The sequence below is a fragment of the Haliaeetus albicilla genome, chromosome Z, assembly GCF_947461875.1.
Source record: "Haliaeetus albicilla chromosome Z, bHalAlb1.1, whole genome shotgun sequence".
In the NCBI taxonomy this organism is placed as follows: Eukaryota; Metazoa; Chordata; class Aves; order Accipitriformes; family Accipitridae; genus Haliaeetus; species Haliaeetus albicilla.
This window is the reverse complement of record NC_091516.1, coordinates 70,734,869-70,755,295: the sequence shown is the minus strand read 5'-3', so window position 1 is coordinate 70,755,295 and position 20,427 is coordinate 70,734,869. Positions and strand designations below refer to the sequence as shown.

The 20,427-nt window shown below is 41.0% G+C and overlaps 2 protein-coding genes across 9 annotated transcripts in view; one reads left to right on the top strand and one right to left on the bottom strand.

The window, feature by feature from the left end:
• The window catches only part of ARSK (arylsulfatase family member K), a 25,137-nt gene extending 19,659 nt beyond the window's left edge, over window positions 1-5,478 (bottom strand). Inside the window, exons 1-3 of one of the 3 annotated variants that reach the window (XM_069777424.1) lie at window positions 5,175-5,314; window positions 4,054-4,265; window positions 15-144 (exon numbers count right to left, since the gene is read on the bottom strand). In XM_069777424.1, coding sequence (XP_069633525.1) covers window positions 15-84 — 70 coding nt within the window. In that variant the 5' untranslated portion in view covers window positions 85-144; window positions 4,054-4,265; window positions 5,175-5,314. Of the gene's footprint in view, window positions 1-14; window positions 145-4,053; window positions 4,270-5,174 lie in introns of those variants that run through there. The other 2 variants (XM_069777422.1, XM_069777425.1) reach the window with 2 other exon arrangements.
• Window positions 5,479-5,573: 95 nt separating this feature from the next.
• The window catches only part of SKIC3 (SKI3 subunit of superkiller complex), a 52,850-nt gene continuing 37,996 nt past the window's right edge, over window positions 5,574-20,427 (top strand). For 2 of the 6 annotated variants that reach the window (XR_011323276.1, XM_069776499.1), the window contains exons 1-11: window positions 5,577-5,656; window positions 5,918-6,023; window positions 6,964-7,061; window positions 7,573-7,716; window positions 8,778-8,869; window positions 9,522-9,597; window positions 10,784-10,924; window positions 14,170-14,268; window positions 14,364-14,472; window positions 16,288-16,428; window positions 18,130-18,231. Coding sequence is in view for 5 of the 6 variants with exons in the window: in XM_069776499.1 (XP_069632600.1) it covers window positions 6,972-7,061; window positions 7,573-7,716; window positions 8,778-8,869; window positions 9,522-9,597; window positions 10,784-10,924; window positions 14,170-14,268; window positions 14,364-14,472; window positions 16,288-16,428; window positions 18,130-18,231 (994 nt within the window). In the remaining variant the exon portion in view is untranslated. Of the gene's footprint in view, window positions 5,657-5,917; window positions 6,029-6,963; window positions 7,062-7,572; window positions 7,717-8,777; window positions 8,870-9,521; window positions 9,598-10,783; window positions 10,925-14,169; window positions 14,269-14,363; window positions 14,473-16,287; window positions 16,429-18,129; window positions 18,232-20,427 lie in introns of all 6 variants that reach the window. The other 4 variants (XM_069776500.1, XM_069776503.1, XM_069776502.1 and 1 more) reach the window with 4 other exon arrangements.

The following is a 20,427-nucleotide window of genomic DNA, read 5'->3' as shown; positions in this document are numbered from 1 at the left end:
TTACTTGGTCCTACCTGCACGCGAAGGACAACAAATTGGAGAATTGGTATAGGCATTGAGAAAGACAGTGCCATATCTTTTCATAAAATTTATGAAAGGCAAATCCACGGTCTGATTTCCTGGATAAAATGTCAAGCGTCCATCCTGCAATCAAACAGAGAAAACCAGTATATAAACAGCATTAACCCAAACTACTGGCTGCATTAATTCACAGATTTGTTACTTTGAACTTGTATTACTCAAATGTTGCCAGTTCTATTCAGGCATGGAAAATAAGGTGTTGAGAAGCTTTAATTAGATCAATATAAAATGGATTACTTATGAAAAAGTGTAATGTAAAAGATAACTGGACTTCTTCATAGTAAAACTACTTCCTTTCTACCCCTGTACATACTTTAATTTCCAAATTTTGCAGGAGTAGGGTCCCCACCATGAGGCATTCAACAGGGGTAGGTATGGTGAATGATGAAAAGGAGTCAGTCTGAATCCCGGTGCAGATGTGTGCACTGGTACACATTTCTGTGAAACCAGAACTGATCTCTCATCCTTTTCCTCCTTTTAACGGTTCACCCCACACTACACTTCTGTGAAACTTATTTACTGTACAAAATTATGATGATGTGAAACCAGGTTTCATGTAGACTGCCCTGTTTCAGGTCACTCTTCTTCCTGTCACTTTTATGTCTTTCCTTGGTTCAGTAAGATGTCTCAATTCAGCCCCAGCCTTACTGGTCAGCTCTTTGATGAAGACTGTTGACATTGAATCTGCACAGTTTTAACAGATCTCCCAACCAGGGACATTACTCAGATGCCTACATCTAAGTAGCCCTCCTCTAGACTTGTGACAGAAGCAGAAACACCTTAAAGGATGGGTAGCTTAGAAGTTGTGTTTTGCACAGCATTAGTTTGCAAGAGCATGTAAGCAGGCAGACAAGAAGGCCAGAAGAGTGCATTGAAGTCCAGTTACAAATTCACCAGCTACTGGCTCATTTGTTCCAAAGAACGTACAAATTACCACATCAGCCTCTGCACAATAAACGCCAGTGTGCAAATTCTTACCGCTAATCCACATACGGGCAATAGACCATCCTACCAAGTTACTTTATATTGTTTTTATTAAGTGAGAATAGTTCCTACATGAGAAACCACAAGAGAAACCACAGCAAAACAGCTGGTATGCGATTGCTTGTAACCCTGCAGCAACTTCTTTGTGTCCACACGCAGCCTACCAGCATCAGCAGCCTACAAGAAATGCTTTCCACACCACACATTGAGCAAGCCTCATTTGGCACAACGGGTTCTGGGTGTCTGCTGAAGCTAACAGTCATCATTACATGACATTAAGTACAAAATGGCACTGTGGCTTTTACTGTAATTTTTTTTGTTATGTGGGAAATCTTGAAAACAATTATTTAGTGAGATACTTCCTCTTCAGCAGAAAATATTCAATGAACGACCACTTTGCTCCTGCTGAATCATAACCAAAAATCAGCAGATATGACCAATGGTGAATCACTGGAGTTTTATTCAACTAATAAAAACTCCATGACTGCTTCAGATGGAGATCTCTGATCATCTACTTCAAAATGTGAACAATATGTACAGTCTCAAGGGATGCAGGACCAAGGCCTTACCTTCTGTAAAATTTCATCTTTAATTAATAGTACATTTGAAACGGGTACAAACACTTATCGGACATCTGAGTTGCAGCGAAAACTCCCAAGGATAACAGATAACGCTATTAGTTTAGAACAAAACAGGTAGATGGATGCATGAGTTCTGAGAACTGCTAGCCTCTACAGTTTTTAATTAAGAAAATCCATTTTTCTTGAAAGGACTGTATTTGTTTCAAAAATAAGTGTTTGAAACAAACACTTATTTAACATAATATTCTCCTGTATGAAACATTAGACGAGCTTACATGGAAAGAACAATAGCTTCCTTCTGTCTTCAGCTTTTCAAGAATACAGATCAGGCAATGTAAGACCCCCTACCAATTTCCTACTATGCTGTTTCTGCACATTAGCAGACATGTTTCCGAATTTTCTCTTTCGTTTTACTAGTTGAATTTTCTGGAGTAATTTGTGAGAGGACAAAAAAAAACCAACATCAAAAATAAGTGAGAGCAAACCTGAAGAATTTACAGTCTGTGTTACTACTGCTTCCATTACACGATTCCCCAGGGGTAGGCACTAATCATCCAAGTGAGAATTTATAAAGAATACTACACATAATCAGATTTTGCAGGGTTTCAGAAAGAACCCAGAAAACAGAGTTAAGCAGAGCATAATTTTGCTCCACAGCAGGAAATAATTCTTACAAATTACTGAAATATTTTAAGATTACAATTATTCTGTCATTGTTTAAAGTATTTTAAACATGAGCACTTCATTACCTCACTAAGCCACCCAGCCATTGTTCATATACTAAGTCCACAGTCAGAAACAAACGTCATTTTCTTCACTCTCTAGAGTTTAAGCCAGGGACGGCATGCAGAAGAAAATGATTACCTCCATTTGTTTTCTGGCAGAAAATACTATTGGATAACATGGCACTCTAGAAAGAATCACTTCATTTGGCACCAGTACAGCTAACTGTGGCATTCCAGCACCACACTGTAGTGGACAACTACACAGTAAACCGGGCCACTGGAGGTCAGAATATGATAAAAGACTGATCCTCTAATTTTGTACTCTACTACAAATGACTAGAACAAGCATTCAGTAGAACAAACGGGAAATAAAGCTGCAATCTGCAATTTGAACTTGAAAGGAACTTTGGGCTGAAAGTGCTCTTTAGAAAGTACGTGACTGATGTGTCACCCTGTCAACAACATATTCACAAGTTTCTCCAACCAAGATATTGTTTGTTTGAACAGCTGGAGACAAGAGTTCATTCTTTCGATACTGGACAGACAGGTGACATGTCTATTCAGTGAAAGAAGCTGCTTTAACAGGCTGAGAAGCTGAAAGCTCTATAGCTATTTCTGGAAATCCGCTCTCCAAGAACTGTGTAGGACTTGAGGGTTTTGGAGTACCTGCGGCAATACAATTATTCTGAGTAACACAAGCAAGCACATTTCATCCAGGAACTTGACCTGCATTGCAAGCATGCCCTGTGAGAAGTGCAGCAGTTAATGTGTGGCAACAGCAGAAAGCTGGCTCTTCAAGCAAGAGGTCACTGCTCTGGACGCCAGACACAGTCCAGCATCACTAAGAAGAAGATTTCTGTCACACTTGACAAAACAGGTCTGAGTCTTTCATAGACAGCAATACTCACAACAAAGGAAGGCACACTTTCAGATGAAAGCCCATACCTTTCAACAGCCTGCAGGACTTAAACTTTTTTTTCCCGAAAAACTGTTAGTTTGACAGGACCCAACTCTTCCTGTTCTCTACTAGCAATGTAACCAAAATGGTTCATCTACTTCTGCCTTCAAATCCATCTCATAAAAAACTTATGCAACACAATGATTCTTTTAATGTATTCTTCTTCCTGTGCACTATGCAAATATGATACTTTTCAGAAACAGCATCTTGTTCTTAATTGTTTTTGTAAGAACATCACAAACATCTGGGGTTTTGTCTTTCATTTTTGTAAGGGTTACCCCACTAATCCCTATAAGATAGTCCTGAGAATCTTCCTGTTTACAGGATGGCATACGGCAGCTTTATTAAGATTTGTCCACAGCTTCTGCTCCAGCTGGAGACAAACTGGCCATTGACAAACTCCCAGAACCTAAAACACTATAAATTTGGTAATTTATTGGTAAATAATATTTTTAGTAAAAGCTGAAAATTTGGAGAAAAAGTCTCATCTACGAAAAACACTCATTGATTTGAAATGTTAAGACATGATATTCTCAAAATAAAATAAACAAAGAATAGAGTCAGAGGAAGGGAAGTAAATAAGAAGCCATTGCTTTATCTTTGAAATCACAGCAAACGTGCTTTAAGAAAGGGTTTGAAGACGGATAATATCTCTATACCAAATACTAAGGAAGAATTCATCCCAAGAATGACAGGCAGCAGGCAAGAAGTCAAGTGCTCTTACCTGTGCTGTCAAGGATGGAATTCTGAAGATGACTGGGAGCCTTGTGTTGATTTCTCAACAGTGAATGAGAAGTGATGAGTTGTGAAAGTCCTTGGAAGTAATACCATGGAGAATATGTTTGATTTAACAGGAAGGAGAGCTCAGATGAGGCAGAGAAACCAAGGCTTTCCACTTTCTCAGAGTAAAACCTTCATAAAAGCATTTCCAGTATGCTGGGTGGGCAGATAGAAGCATGGTGAGAAAAGGGTGAAAAATGTGTTGTCTTTAGCTGTAAGCAAGGAAATAAACTTAGTATTTATGAATGGGGAAAAAAAAATCTTTTCTACCTGTCTGGGGGTTAAAACAAATGTTATCAATAAATCACTTCAATAAATCCACTAGAAATTTATAAAAACATACTTACTGCTTCCTTCATCCTTTTAGTTCTTGATATTCATCTGACAAGCTTATTGTAATATTTGTTACACCTAATAAAAGTCTGAGTAGGTCAATATATGATGCCCAACAACTTAACTCAGTCATTTTGCCTGTGAGTAGAGAAATTCTCCATCCCATCTGTCATGGGGACCTAATGTTCTTAGGATTTACAATAGCAAGAATAACAGAGTTCAGTGACTTTCCCTTCCTTTTTGCTCTTCAAGCCAAGAGAAAAGCATTCATTTTACACCCCAGGTCTGTTCCATTAATTGCTGCCCTGCCCTGTGGCCCCCTCTGCCGTGCCAAGCTGTAGGTACCACCGCTGACGGCGGGAACCATCTACCCATAAAGTTTCTGACAACTGCAACGCACCTGATGAAAACCTGTAGCACGCTCCTGGGAAGAAAGCCGAGCTTGGTTTAGAATACGAGCGGTACCTAGTACCTCAGCGAGGCGGGAGGCCTGCCCTCCCCGTCCAAGCAAGCCCTCCACCCAGTGGAGGTGGTGGAGAATAAAAACCAGCCCTATTTTCGCAGGCCTGTGGCTGTAGCCTGGGCAAAGCCAGGGAAAGTCCTCGCCGCCACATCCTCGGGGGTCCCGGCCAGGGACCGCCGAGGCAGCCCCCGCCGCTCTCCCGCCCTCCCTCACCCCTGCGGCGGCCCGACCCCGCGCCCCCGGGCTGCCACCCTGCCCCAGACACTCACCAAGGAGTCGCAGGCCACCAGCACCACGCTGGGCCGGGGCTGGTCCCCGGGGGCGGCGGGCCGGGGCCTCGCCCCCGCCCAAGGCGCGGCGGCCATGAGGAGCAACGCCAGCCCGGCCCGCCCCAGCGGCCCGCCGCCCCGCATCGCTCCGCCGCCGTCACCCGGCCCCTCTCCCGGAGAGAGGCAAGCGGCAACCCCGACAGCCGATCCGGCCGCTCGCCGGAGCCCCGGCCGCACCAAGAGGACTCGCCGCCGCGGCAGCTGCGCAGCCGCCCGCTCCACCTCAGCGCCGCGGACTACAGCTCCCAGCATGCCCCGGGGAGGGGGGCGGACTACGACTCCCAGCGTGCCCCGGGGGGGAGGCAAGAACTACATCTCCCTCCGTGCCCGAGGGAAAATGGCGGCTGACGCGGGAGCGTGGCGGCGTGAGGCTGCAGTGCGCATGCGCGCGAGGGTCAGTCGCCATGGCTGCTGAGGCGGTGGTAGGTGAAGGTGAAGCGGCGGGAGAGGGAGGGACGGCGGTGGCCCGGTTCGGCTCGGTCCTGTCTTCCCCCCGCCGCGACGGTCGGCGGCCCGGTCTACCCCCTGCTCGGAGGGGCTGCCGGCGCCGGGCCGCTTCCCCACGCGGCCCGCGGGTACCGGGCCTCGCCGGCGGGCCCGGTTCCGGGACAGGGCTGCGAAGCCCACCTCTCTCCGAAGGGCCCGGTTTTGCGCTGACGTGGTGTCTCTTCTTTTCTCCGTAGGTGAAAATGGAGCTCAGGCTCAGAACTGCCAGCGAGGGGCTGTGTGTTTGGTGATCGAGGCGTCTGTGCCCTCTTAGGAACCAAACTTATCTCCAGCAGCTGTTAAGTAATGCACGTTTGACAGAGTTCTTTATATTTTTTTAGGCTCTGAGGAAATCTTTCAAATCCGCCCTCTTACTTTGTCCGTTCATTGTAAGTTTCTCTCTAGGCCCTTCGTCCACTCCTTATTTCTTGCTCTTCAGCTGCTAAAAGGTTTTTTTTGTTTTGCTGCTTGTCACTTTTTCAGTCTCTTTAAGTGCCTGCACCTGCAGTGTTGTTTCTCAGCCTCATCTCATTTAGGCAGTTTTGACTATGGCGTTTTCTAAAGTTCGTTTGAGGCAAAACATTTACCGTATGCATCAAAATAGTGCATGATTATGTCAGACTTCAAAAGCGTGAATGCTTCTTTGATGTGTCCTTAAATGCTTATTCTTTTTCTCTGTCAGCTATAGTCAGAAGCAGAGTCCTCCTTAAGTACATGTGAAGGGAGAGGGGCATTGTGGACTACACCTGAACATAAGCGACAGGCTGGCCATGGTGCTGCCATAGGTAGCACACAGGAAAAACTCTCATCCTTAGGAACCCCTTGAGCACATGTCCAGTGCAATATGCCTTTTAAGCACAGATCACTGCTTAGTAATCCCTCTTTTAAAAGAAACTATATGCAGGGTGTCTTCCCAAGAGTCTAACTAGGGTGACTGTCATATCCCACCTCTCCTATTTAAATTTATCTTAAACCTTAACAGAAATTCTCTTCTGGGATAACTACTTTGTGTCATTTAACTGTTTGGAATATTGACTTAATCCTGCAGTGGAGCTAAGCGTAACTAACTAATTTTAACCATCTTGCTTGTTTTCAGCAGTTTTTAGTGATGTATGGATTTTGGCATATTGCACTATATTTCTGTGTTTAAAATACTCTCTGTGCAATTACAGTAGGTTATAAACAATGTTTTGAGTTCACTGTATCTTTTTATAACAACTGACTATATGTCATTTTTACTTAGTAGCCACAATGTCAAATAAGGAGGTGAAGGCAGCATTGAAGAGTGCTAGAGACGCAATACGAAATAAAGAATATAAGGAGGCCTTAAAACATTGCAAGGTAATTCATTTTAAAATATTACTTGGAAGTTAATATTTTTTGCACATTTTGTTTGCCGTCCCCTTGCCACTACAGCTGTATAGTAATGCAGACGGTGGAGCACCTTACTGATATAATAGCAGAGGTTGATTTCTGGATTTAATTTCATTGATCATTCATGTTAGTTACCCACACGTAAACTTCTATTCCCCTTCCTTTTGCATTTGCTTATATGTGGCGATAAGAATATTAAGTCTAGAACGATAGAGATAAAAATCCATTTCTAATCTAGGCCTTGACAGGAGTGCTTTAATTGCTGAGCTATAGATATGGTTACTGGCAGAACACTTCAGATATGAAAAATTCTCTGGCATGAAAAGCTGAAGTTACTAATCTTAGCCTTTTCCTAAAAATTACTTATCTTCTAATATTACCATGTAGAATAATTTACCAAACTAATGATAAAACTCAATACGTGGATCCATAAGATGCATTTCATTCATCAGTTTCACTTAAAATTGTGTATTTCTAGGCAGTCTTGAAGCAAGAAAAAAATAATTACAATGCTTGGGTATTTATTGGCCTGGCAGCTGCTGAGTTAGATCAGTGTGATCAGGCCAAAGGAGCATATAAGAAGGCTATTGAACTTGAACCAAACCAGTTACTGGCATGGCAGGTACGTGAATGTCCAGACTCACTTTTTCTTCCCCTGAAAAGTGTCAGTATGGAGTTAAATATGGGAACAAAGCACAGCTGAGACTTGAATCGTGTTTTCGTGAGGACGTTAGTTCTACTGAAGCTTTGGAGTAGCTGAGGTTCATATTTATCTGTCCAAAGCAAAGCCATGGGTAGCTGCCTATGTCTAGCAGGGTGAATTTTAGTTTCAGTATATTTAAGTGTGTATTTCATGTGTAGACTAGATAGCAGTGAAACATGCAAGGGAGAGCATGAATTCAAACAGAGTAAATTAGTCCATGCTTAGGAATTTCCATGCTGGTAGCTCAAGAAACATTTGACAAGGCTTCTGTCAAAAGAGAGAAAATATTTTATCTCATAGCTTATTTTTCCAGCTTCCAGCATCGAGTGGATTGTTACTGAATTATTTCGTTGTTACTTAAAAACAATAGTATACATTTAAAATAGCTGTGTGTTGGGTGGTGTGAGCATGACAACCCGTAACAGCATATTTTTACTACATACCGTTATGTTATTTGGAGACTTGTGAAGCGTAAGGTTGCGTATTAAGTCAGTCTCTGATACCAACAATTGATGTTTTTCTAAGGTAGTAAGGTTTTTAGTATTTTCAATATAAATACCTTTAAAAAATATAACTATTGGTGCCTGATTTCAAGGTATATTGAAATTACCTCAGTTTTGCAATCATTCTGGCTATCTGTCACTATACAAGATGGTATGATACTTGGGTATAGATCTTTTATCATGTGACTTAGTGTGCTTTGTGTATTGTCTGTTATGCACACAAGCTTATGTAATATATACAAGTTTCAAGTAGTTTGTTGGTATTAGTTAAGAAACTGAGGAAAGCTTTTAATTTAAAATAAGTGGATTCAGAAGGGTGTACGGAAGAATCAACGTAGATTCTGCTCAGAGATTACTACATTAACACTTGACCCCACTGAAGGCAATGGAATAATTTTTGTCGGCTGAACTTACAGTGTTCTAACACACAACTGTTGACATAAAATCTTACTTATTTTTTATCTTTTTTTTTAAAAGGGATTAGCAAATTTATATGAGAAATCCAACCAAACAGATGTCAAAGGAGACTTAGCAGAGGTTTACCAAAAGCTGTTGGAACTCTGTGAAAGGTAAAGGATATTGAATACCATAATTCAGTCCAAGATTTCTAGTTCTCTGAATGCCATTGCTCATATACAGGGCAGGCTTTTATTTTTAAAGCTTTGCCATTTCAGTGGGTCAGCACTTGTTACTAAGGTTTTCTGTACCTGTATAAAGTTTCTTGATCCTGTCCCTTTTGATAGGGCAAAAACTCTTGGAATAATTGTACTTGAGGTTAGTAGTTCAGAGAATTCTATGTTATCCAATGTCCTCTGTCTAAACTCACTGCCTTGAAGCATTTAGCTCTGACAGTTCATTGTCTGCATTAATAAGTAGGCTTATTTTTCTCTGCTTTAAAATCACAGAATATATGTCATCTGATTCATATAGGTACAGTTCTAAACAAATCTAACTATCAGCTGTCACTGTAGCTGACTGGAGTGTTCAATTTGTTTCCTTAATTTGGAAATTGTTCAAAAGGAAAAGTACAATCCCTTAAAGCAATTTTTTTTCACTCAGTTACAACAGCAATGAGTAAAACTTTTAGGGCTATCTGTAGTATTTATTCTAAATATTTGTTTGGCAACTGAACCTACTAACAATTGTCAGAATTTGAAAAACATTATACTATTTTATGGAAAACTTGTCATGTTTGTGTGGGATTTTCTTCCTCCTTTCTAGTGGTGACAAGCAGAAATGGTGTGATGTATGTAACAAACTTGTGGAACTATATCATCAAGAAAAGAAATATTTAGAGGTAGGTTGAGTACTTTACTTTCTCTCTGCTAGAAAGAATTTCCCATTTCATCAGAACTAACTGCTTTTCATCAAGGAATCCCCAATTTTGGGGGTCACAGACCACTTAAGATCTCCTTGTGTACTACAACCAGGAAGAACTGATTTTAACTATATTCCTTTTTTTCCACTGTGTAAGACCTGGACACAATCCATTAAATTGACAATGTTAGTATATAGGCTGAAAGGGTGGAACATCATTCTTCTGTGTTATTTCTGGAAGTCAAACATGATCCCAAATGCATATTTATGTGCAGTAAGTGTGAGCCAGGTGTCCTTTGCCTAGCTTGGCCAGTTCTAGGTATCTGATTAGCCCTTCACTGGTGTGGTGATCCTTTCCTAGTCTGTCCCTGGTACTTCATGCCAGAGGGTAAGGCGGAATTTGTACACAACCTGAACTTGATTGCCTGCGGCTTATGTACTGCATTCCACGCACAACCATAAGAGGAGCATAGCTGCTCCAGGGCAACCCAAGCTTCAGCCCACCCAGCACTCCCAAAGTCTTGTGTCAGCGTGACCATTGCAGAAATAGTCGTGGCTCTTGTCAGTTTACCTACCACGAGGTGGAGCTGTTAGATGTCTGTATGGTTCAACAGCAGCGTTGCCTATAGTCTCTGTAGTAATGTTACGTATCTGTTTCTGCAGTTATGCAGTTCACTCTTCCTTTACTCTTTAAAAAGGTTGCTTTCTTACAAGGTGATGCATGGTCTTACTCCATGTCATCTTCTCCCCTTTCCTCCAGCAATGGAAAATGAAAAATTTTACATATCACTTGGCATCAGGCTGAAGACTATTAATTAGCCTCTTTGTATACCAGTTTCTGAAACTAAATTCATTGCTAATTGTTTAGCACATGAAGGCAAAGGCAGACTTGCTCTGTGTGCAACGGCAAACCGCAAGTTAAGCTTCAGGGTCCTATTTTCTCTTTTTCAGTTCTGTTGATTTTTCCACACTGGAATTTCATCATGGACTGCTGCTTTTCTTCTCTTTCTGTTCGTAGTGCTGTAGATCCAACATGGCTTGGATGGGGCTTTGAGCAACCTGGTCTAGTGGAAGGTGTCACTGCCTATGGCAGGGGGGTTGGAACTAGATGATCTGTAAGGTCCCTTCCAAGGCAAACTATTCTATGATTCTGTGATTTGTTCCAGGTGGCTAAAACATGGCAGAAACTCATACAGATGAAGCAGGAGGAAGGTGCAGAAAAGGCAGAGCTTCATCAGCTTTGGAAGAAGATGATCCAGTTACTGAAAGACAGTACACAGAATAAGTATAATAAGACTGAACAGTTGGTAATGTTTCTCACTCCAACTCATCTAAATACATATATACATACAATGCAGCTAAACTTCAAATGAAACCTTAAAACTCTTGCAAATCTTGCGACTATTTGTCTCATTAATGTTCAATGGTACTAAACTTCTCAGGAAAAGATGGGCGATTTTACCTTCTGACAAAAACAGTGAGGGTGCAGCAGCCTGAGATAAGGCATCTAAATCCAAGGCACCTGGAACTCCTTCATTAACTGCCTCTTAAGCTCTACAGGAGTCCAAGTTTGCACAGTAGCACAGTGATGCATTGTTCTACCTCTGCATGTTATGAGAAGCATCACTCATAAGCTTTGACAGTGTGGTGGGTTGACCTTGGCTGGACACCAGGTGCCCACCAAAGCCACTCTACCACTCCCCTCCTCAGCTGGGCAGGGGAGAGAAAATAAAACAAAAGGCTCATGGGTCGAGGTAAGGGCAGGGAGATCACACACCAGTTACCGTCACAGGCAAAACAAACTCAACTCAGGAAAATTAATTTGATTTGTTACCAGTCAAAATCAGAGTAGGGTAATGAGAAATAAAACCAGGTCTTAAAACCCCTTTCCCCCACCCCTCCCTTCTTCCCAGGCTTAACTCCACTCCTAATTTTCTCTACCTTCTCCCCCCCCTGCCAGTGCAGGGGAACGGGGTATGGGGGTTGAGATCAGTTCATCACACCTTGTCTCTGCTACGCCTTCCCCCTCAGGGGGAGGACTCCTCACTCTTCCCCTGCTCCAGCATGGGGTCCCTTCCACGGGCGACAGTCCTTCACGAACTTCTCCAATGTGGGTCCTTCCCACGGGCTGCAGTTCTTCACAAACTGCTCCAGCGTGGGTCCCTTCCACAGGGTGACAAGTCCTGCCAGCAAACCTGCTCCAGTGTGGGCTCCTCTCTCCATGGGGCCACAGGTCCTGCCAGGATCCTGCTCCAGTGCAGGCTTCCCACAGGGTCACAGCCTCCTTCAGGCATCCCCTTGCTCCAGCATGGGGTCTTCCCTGGACTGCAGGTGGAGATCTGCTCCACCATGGACCTCCCTGGGCTGCAGGGGGGCAGCCTGCCTCACCATGGTCTTCCCCACGGGCTGCAGGGGAACCTCTGCTCCGACGCCTGGAGCATCTCCTCCCCCTTCTTCTTCACTGACCTTGGTGTCTGCAGAGTTGTTTCTCTTACATATTCGCACTCCTCTCTCTGGCTGCTGGTGGTGCTGCTCATGTTTTCCTTTCCCCTTCTTAAATCTGTTATACCAGAGGCACTACCTGTGTCACTGATGGGCTTGGCCTTGGCCAGCAATGGGTCTGCCTTGGACCTGGCTGGCTCTGGCTCTGTCAGACAGGGGAAGCTTCTAGCAGCTTCTCACAGAAGCCACCCGTGTCGCCCTCCTGCTACCAGAACCGTACCACACAAACCCAATACCATTGTTCAAAACAAGAAACTCCCTCTGCTTTCCTCTCAGGTAGAAGAGGTAGATTTGCACTGTTTTTCCATTTCTTCATACAGAGTGCTTATCCTAGATATCTGTTTTGGTTCAAATTTTCTTCTGTAGGTTTTAAGCTCTTGCTTTTTAGGAGAATGTCAAAGGTAATTGAAGCACACAGAATGATCATGGATTATACGGATTCTGTGTTCTCTATGCCCAAATTTAATTTTACCTGATTAATCTCTCTTGTAAGATGAACCTACTTCAACAAGAAGGGTGTAAATTTCTCTGCACCAATCTGGTTGGTAGCAGTGCCCCAGAAAGGTAGAAAATACAAACTGAAATAATTTCACACAACGGAAAATTGAATCTCGATCTCTACTTTTTGAGAAGGCAAATGCTTTAACTTAGGAGCTATTATAGAAAAGAGGTGCTGTGGGCAGCACTGCTTTCTTTTCTGGGGACAAGAAGTTTAAAAAAGAAGAAAAGTTGCTTGAATACCAGGAATGGGTTTCACATGCAAATCTGCAGTTCACTTTACTGCAGTTTTGAGTAAAGTACCTGAGCCTGGAAGCATGTGGCATTGAAGGCAATGTCCTATTCAGTGGAATGGGGGAGAGAATTAAAAAAAAAAAAGTAGAACTCCTGAATTGAGGTAAAGACAGTTTAATAGGACAGAAAAGAAGAAAATAAAATGACAATAATAATACAAGAATTGGAATATACAAAACAAGTGATGCACAATGAAATTGCTCACCATTCGCTGACTGATCCCGTTAGTTCCCCAGCAGCCATCTGCCCTCTGAGCCAACTCCCCGCAGCTTATATACTGATGTCACACGATATGGAATATCCCTTTGGCCAGTTTGGGTCAGCTGCCCTGGCTGTGTCCCCTCCCAGCTTGTGCCCCTCCAGCCTTCTTGCTGGCTGGCCATGAGAAGCTGAAAAGACCTTGTACTTAGTACAAACACTACTTAGCAACAACTGAAAACATCAGTGTATTATCAACATTCTTCTCGTACTGAATCCAAAATACAGCACTATACTAGCTACTAGGAAGAAAATTAACTCTACCCCAGCCAAAATCAGGACAGGTATGAAGAAGAATCTATGTTCTTACAAATTATGCCTTCCTTATACCCACTTTACATTATGAAACTGTATATTACTGCTTCATCTTGTACTAGACAGTTAATGTGCTTTGGATCCTATCTGAGTACTACTTCACGATAAGGGCCTTGCTTTGTGACTTTCTCTGTTCACAGTACTGGTGTAAACTTAATGAGTAGGATCCAGATAATAACATGTAACTATCCACTTAACTATGAAATGGCTGGAAGGCATGTCCTGTGAGGAGCAGCTGAGCACTCTGGGTTTGTCTAATTTGGAGAGAAGGAGGCTGAGGGGCAACCTCATTGCTGTCTACAGCTTCCTGAGGAGGGGAAGCGGAGAGGAAGGTGCTGATCTCTTCTCCCTGGGGTCCAGCAACAGGACCTCTGGGAATGGTTTAAAGCTGCATCAGGGGAGGTTCAGGCTGGACACTGGAAAGCATTTCTTTACCAGGAGGGTAGCCCAACACTGGAACAGGCTTCCTGGAGAGGTGGTCGATGCCCCATGCCTGTCAGTGTTTAAGAGGCCTTTGGACAATGCCTTTAATAACATGCTTTAACTTTTGGTGAGCCCTGAAGTGGTCAGGCAGGTGCATTAGATGATTGTTGTAGGTCCCTTCCAACCGAAATAGTCTATCCTATGAAGATAACATTTTCCTAAAGTCATTGTTTGTTGCACTCCTAATTATTTCTCATTTCAGCTTTTGACTGCATTTGAACATGCAGTGAACTCTGCTGACACTGTTCCTGGTGAAGACCACCAAAATCTTTACAAGGACTTTATTCAGTGCTTGTCAAAAGTAAGCTTATGTTAATCTGTCTTCATCAGTGAATAGATGTAATATTTGACATCTGATAATTCACACAAATAACTATTTATCTTTTTCCTTTCAAGTTTCCTCATGAAACAGCTAGGTTGGAAAAGGCCTGTAAAGATATGATGGTTTTGTATCCTACTGTGAGTTATCCTTTGGAAGTACTTTGCTTGCATTTTGTTCAGTCAGGTGAGTAGGATGGATTTAGACATTTTTGGGGCTTAAATTATTTCTTTTACACCTAGTTTTGTGACAATCTTTTAACAAGCTTTTACCCTTCATGACCCAATACAAGTGCACTGTTTAATTTTATGTTATATTTCTGCCTGTCTGGAAATGAAAAGTGTTTGGTCCTATGATCTGCTGTTTCCTAGCTCCGTAATTGAGTGGTGACTGTAAATTGGCAAAAAAATTCTGCGACTTAGGTCCAACTCTGGCAATGTACACAGTTGCAAAGAAGGAATGCCTTATAAAACTTGAAAGCAGCTTCTCTGGATAAATGACGGTTAGCTTCTTAAGCTTAGAAGAGGGAATGGAGAATGTTAACCAGTGCTCTAAGGCTAAGGACAGGCTACACTTAGATTGTTCCTGACACAGAACACCTCTCTTGGCAAAAAGAACAAACATTTGTGGAACTGCCTTCAAAAGAATGCCTGGTGAATAGGGAATAGACAGATCTGTTTAGATATTTGTTCTAAGTAGAAAAGGAGAATCTGAGGGAAAAAAAATACCATGGTGTGTTCAATAGTGCAGGGATCTGAAAGTGTACAATTGCTATTTTCAGTAGTTCACTAAACAACACTGCAATAGTGTTGGACACTTTTTCAGGGTTTTCAGAGATAACTACTAAATTTGGGTCTTTCATTTTATTGTTTAAGGCATCAGAAGTTGTTTTTATTTCTTTTTAAAACAAGGAAAGAAAATTAGGGAAAAAACCCCTCTGGTTTATATAAAGAGAAATAACTTGCAGCTTAGGTAGAAGAATGCCTTTTCCAGTTTTGAAGGTAAGCTTCATGGAATAACATAGCAACATAAAATGAGAGGATTTTTCACTTTGGTGAGAGAGGATGAAGACAAATGAGGCCTAGACTCTCATTTCCACATAAGAATGCTTTACAGTTCAGAGAAACATGCAGATACTAATTTCCAAAGGAAGAGGAGCATCTGGTTGGCACAGTTCTTATATACCAATGCTCTGACAGCATCTCACCATCCCACAGCCATCTTGGGGTGGGGAGGATGATGCTTAGGTTTTTAGTAAGGCTGTTTGTTTATATCTGAGTCATTCCAACCATGTTAGGGTCCTTCATGCCCCAAACTTGTGGGCTTGTAACTCAGATGCATTATTAGCCACCTTTACCAAATACAAATCAAAGGCAACCTTTATGTCAAATGAGTCCATAATTTTTTAAAGAAAATAATAGTTTAAAGTCTGTTGCTGCAAGTCACAACAGTTGCTTTCAGCAAGGACTGCCAAGTCTACTATCACAGCTAAACACAAGCATAAAAAGTGAGTAGCATCAGTTGAAATTAAGCCAAGACATTAAGTTACGTGGTTTCACAGCAAGACTGTTTCAGCAAGTTCATCACAGCAAATTTGTAGGTACACAAGGCCTACTCTGGAAGGAAATTTTGTTTTATTTGTGGCAGATTTTGACATGTAGGCATTCATCTAGGCTTACATAAAAAGCATATGAAGGAATTAGTTTTTGTTAATAAAGGCAGTATACCTGTAGTAATTTAACACAAGTGGTTAAAAATTCAGATTTCAGACTGACAGTTTATTTTCTTTGGTGGTACTGGGTATTTAGATTACTGCTTGTTTTTTGGGTTTGGTTTTGGGGGTGGAGACTGATAAGTATGTAGTACCTTTTGAAAAAAGTTTAGTTAATAAATTCATTACTTTGAGCTCAAAGGATAAGGGTCATATTTATGTAAATAAGATATACTGTTGCATTTTTTTAAATCTAAAACTCTGTAAAATATTTCTTTTTCTGAAACCAGGTACTTTGTCGGAAGAGGCCCTGCATTATTTTTCTAAGCTTTTGGAGATGGATGCAAGTAGTGGTCCAGGCATCATTGGTTTTGGTATAAAATGCCTTCAAGAAAAGAAATACAAGGAGGCTATTAAGAGTCTTACTGAAGGTAAATGTATAAAAGGAAGTATAAGCACTCTGTAGCTTGAACACCAGCTAGTTTATGCTGGATATTTTTGGAATCTTACAATTGTGTAGTACTTTGCCAGTTCTAAGACCAGCTAGATTTAAAAAGAATACTCAACACTTTCTCGATTGGTCACTGAAATAATAAAGCTTTAAGTATATCATCTCTGAAGTCTTTCATTGCTATTACAGTCAGCTCTGTAGTATTTTAGTGTGATCAACTTCAAACTTTTTTTTAATCTGATTGTTACTGGGGAAATACCTAGATGAAGCAGTAAATACAGCAATAACGATTAATGAAGGAATGTGGAATTTATAAAGTAAAATATAATGCAGCTCCTCTAATCTAGTCATTGCATTTCTGTACCTGAACAAAGATGACTTCCCTTTAAAGTTAAATCATTTTAAGACTTCTTTAATACTTACATTGCGTAAACACTTGTATTGGGTATCTGAAGAGAAATATCGGAGGTTTGGGATTTTTTTTTCAGTCACGCGATTTTCTGATGAGTTGGCTTACTGATCTGTAATTATCTTGCTTGTATTGAAATGACAAAACTCTTTGAAAATGATTCATAAGTATACTAGCGGGACAATAAGACTCTCCACTGTCACTGTGCTGGCCATGGAAAATTCAAAAGAGCTTGCTGAGAAAGCTGGGTAAATAACCATTTGGGATCTAAGCAATCAGGAGTCAGTCAGGCTATGCTGATGTATGCTGCATCCTTTCGCCCAGGTTTAGAATAAGATTGTTTCTGAAACTGGATTTCAGGATATTCTACAGTATAGTACTGTAGCTTACACACAGTGATATAACATGTCTTGCTTAAAATCTGAAATAAAAATTTCAGGTGCTTAAGAGGAAAAAGTCTTTCATGGAAAGCAAATTCTTCTGGCTTAAATGCTATTGGATGTTTTGACACAACATACAACCTGTTTTTGACAAAAGAATATATCTCCCAAATGATTTTATTTTTTTATTTTTACTTTTATATGTAATACTCCACTCATGAAGGGGAGAATGCAAAGGGCAGGGCTCTTGTTATAGTCTGTAAATGTCTGAAGCTTAGAAATAATGTCTTTCGCAGTAAGCCAAGTGTTTGCATTTTAGGCATTGAAGCTTCAAGGCATTGTTTAGTAGTAGTATACATATATGTATCTCTCTTAGAAGGACAAATTCAGTTTTATTACTGAATCTTTAATTAAAGCAAGTTTGTCAAGAAGATTCAGTGAAACACTCTTGCCATCATTCTTTTTCTGTCTTGAAGTTCTATAGGCCTTTTCTGGTTTCTAAGAAAAACTGAAAAGTGATCTACAGGCTGCTGATATTAATGTCTGATCAAAGTGAAGGACTTTTTTCTTTTTGAAACAGAGGTGCACCTTAAGCCAGTGTTTTATATTTCCTTAATTTTTTCCCTTTTTCTTTTTTTTATATGTAATGTTATATGCAAAACTAAGCCTAACAGAAGCTTATGTGCTCCTTAGTCTTTGCCTTACTGCGTGGAGGCCTGTATGTCTAAAACAGTTTAAAATAAGACTCAAAGAAAAAAATTAACTGCAAGTCTTATTATCTGATTGATAGTATGTTTTTGATGGCATTATATGGCAATAAAGCATCTGCCAGCTACAGTGTCTTTGCAGCCATAAGCAGCTTTTTTTAGTGCCTTTTTTAAACTCTTATTAGGTTTGCAGAAGACTAGCCAGTGTCCAGCAGCATGGCATTATTTGGCAGAGGCACAGATGAAAATTCACAAACACAGGGACGCTGTCCTGTCCTGCAATCAAGGTAACTAACTGCGAGCTAATTGAAAGAGTAACTGTGGGGGTACACCACTTTATGTAGTCCAGCCAATGTGGCCTTTGCATGGTAGATCTGAGTTAGCAGCAGTCATAGTCCTTTGCTTTTTGCAGTCTCACGGCTTATGCTGATGTCCCCTGCTTCCCTTGGTTTATGACAGCTGAAAAGCACCTTGTGCTGCTTAGTCTCAGCAAAAGAGAAGATATGTCGCTAATCAGAACCTGAAAGCTGTCTGATTGATATTTAGAAGGTTTGCTTGCTCTGATGTGCTTCTTCAGCTGGTGGTTGACCAACTCCACCAAACAGCAGATAACTGCCTGAAACCACAAGGGTAGGTGTCACAAATTTTTAGTCTGGTAGACTTCATATTTAGACTTAAAAGATAACATTCTGTTCAAGTTAATGTAAAATGCAGAAATGTTGCGTAGTACAACCGCATCTTAAGAAACTTCACTGACTGTAAATCTTCATCCGCACTACCTGGGAATGAGGGCAGTTATTATGATCTAGTGATGCATATCTAATCTGAATAGAGCCATTATCTGATGGTTATAAATGAAGGAGCAGCCAAAGTGGACTTTTTTCTGACAGGGACAAATGCAATGAAAAACTTCTCAGTAAAGGCTTGAAGAGGTAAAAGTATGGCGACCTGGCTAAACAGTCATGGGAAATTATTAAAAGCAAGGGAAAGTACTTGCCAATGAGGGAGATTCAGAAGGCCTGTAAACTGGGGCAAAGGAAATGTGAAAACAGAACAAAGTAGGTAAAAAGAAATTTATTGCAGAAAGAATGAAAATAAGGTGATTCTTATCCATCTATGTTCAGTGTGAAAGAGCTCAGGATGACTTCTACTCCATGACCCTTCTTTTCAGGGGATTTATCAAAAAACTTGTCTGTGATTCTAGCATTAATAGCAGTTGCTATGAAACAAGACAAGAAAAATTAGCATTAAGGAACTATGGGATACTGACCTGGGAATTGACTGAGGAACATAAAGATGAAGTTGCTGAAGTACTAAGGGGTTTATATAATTGCTTGCTTAAACTATCTTGGCATCCAAATGCTTGGAGGTAGATAATGTGACCCTAAGTTTTAAAAAGGGTTCTAGGAAAGATCAGGGAAACCACCACCAATTCTGATATGTTAGTGCTTGAATTAGTTGAAACTGAAAGAATGAACAGAGTTAGGGAATTTATGGAGAAGAATTGTACTGAGGGATAGACGTCGTGGCTTTTGTAAAGTAAAGTTGTTTTTTTTTAGAACTCCTTGAAGGAGTTTACAAACATGTAGATAAGGGAGATGTGATACAGTCTTCTCTGATTTCCAGGTGGTAATTGATAAGATCTCTTACAAGACTGTTAAGGAAACTAAGCAGCCTTTGGTTAAGAAATACAGTTGTAGCATTGAGTGGGTTTTGTCAGTTTTAAATAAATTAAAAGCTAGAGCACAGTATAGTAATAAATGTCTGTTTTCAGGCTGGAAAGAGGTGTCCCTGACATTTTCACCAATACCTGTGTTGTTCATCTTCTTTTCTCGTCGCTATGAATGTTGAGTAGTAAGGTTATAAAGTTTGCTGCTGTTCAAAGCAGACTGCAAAACTCTTAAGAGGAGATTACCAGAGTGGGTAACTAGGTCTTAAAATAACGAATAACATTCCATAGTCTTAAATGCAAAATCATGCAGTTGTGGGAACAAATGTTCCCACAAAGCTATCCTACAGTCTTGCTGAAGTAGAGAGCAGAAAGGTCCTAATTTTGTATGAAAAAATAGGATGGTTTCTTTCCCCTTCTGTGCTTTACAGGCAATTCAGATATTAGGAATTACAGGGAAGGGAATGGTTAGTGAAACAGAGCACCAACATGCTGTTGCTTTAAGAGCTTTAGCAGCATGGTGAAATCTGTGCATTTTTAGTACTCATCCACCCCTTCTCAAAAAGAAAATATTAGTAGAAGTTAATAGGCTAGTAATAAGGATGATCAGATGTATGGAAAATGCAGCATGTAAGTAAATAGTCTGTAAAGTCCTTTTCCAGCCCAGAGAAGAGATGATTCTGAAATCTGTGAAGTTGCAAGTGATGTGGAAGATAAAGATCAACTGTTTTGTTTCCCTCTGTGAGGTCTAGTTAGTACCAAATGAAACTAAATGCTGGCAGGCGCAGTACAAACAAAGTAAGTTTTGTTTCTC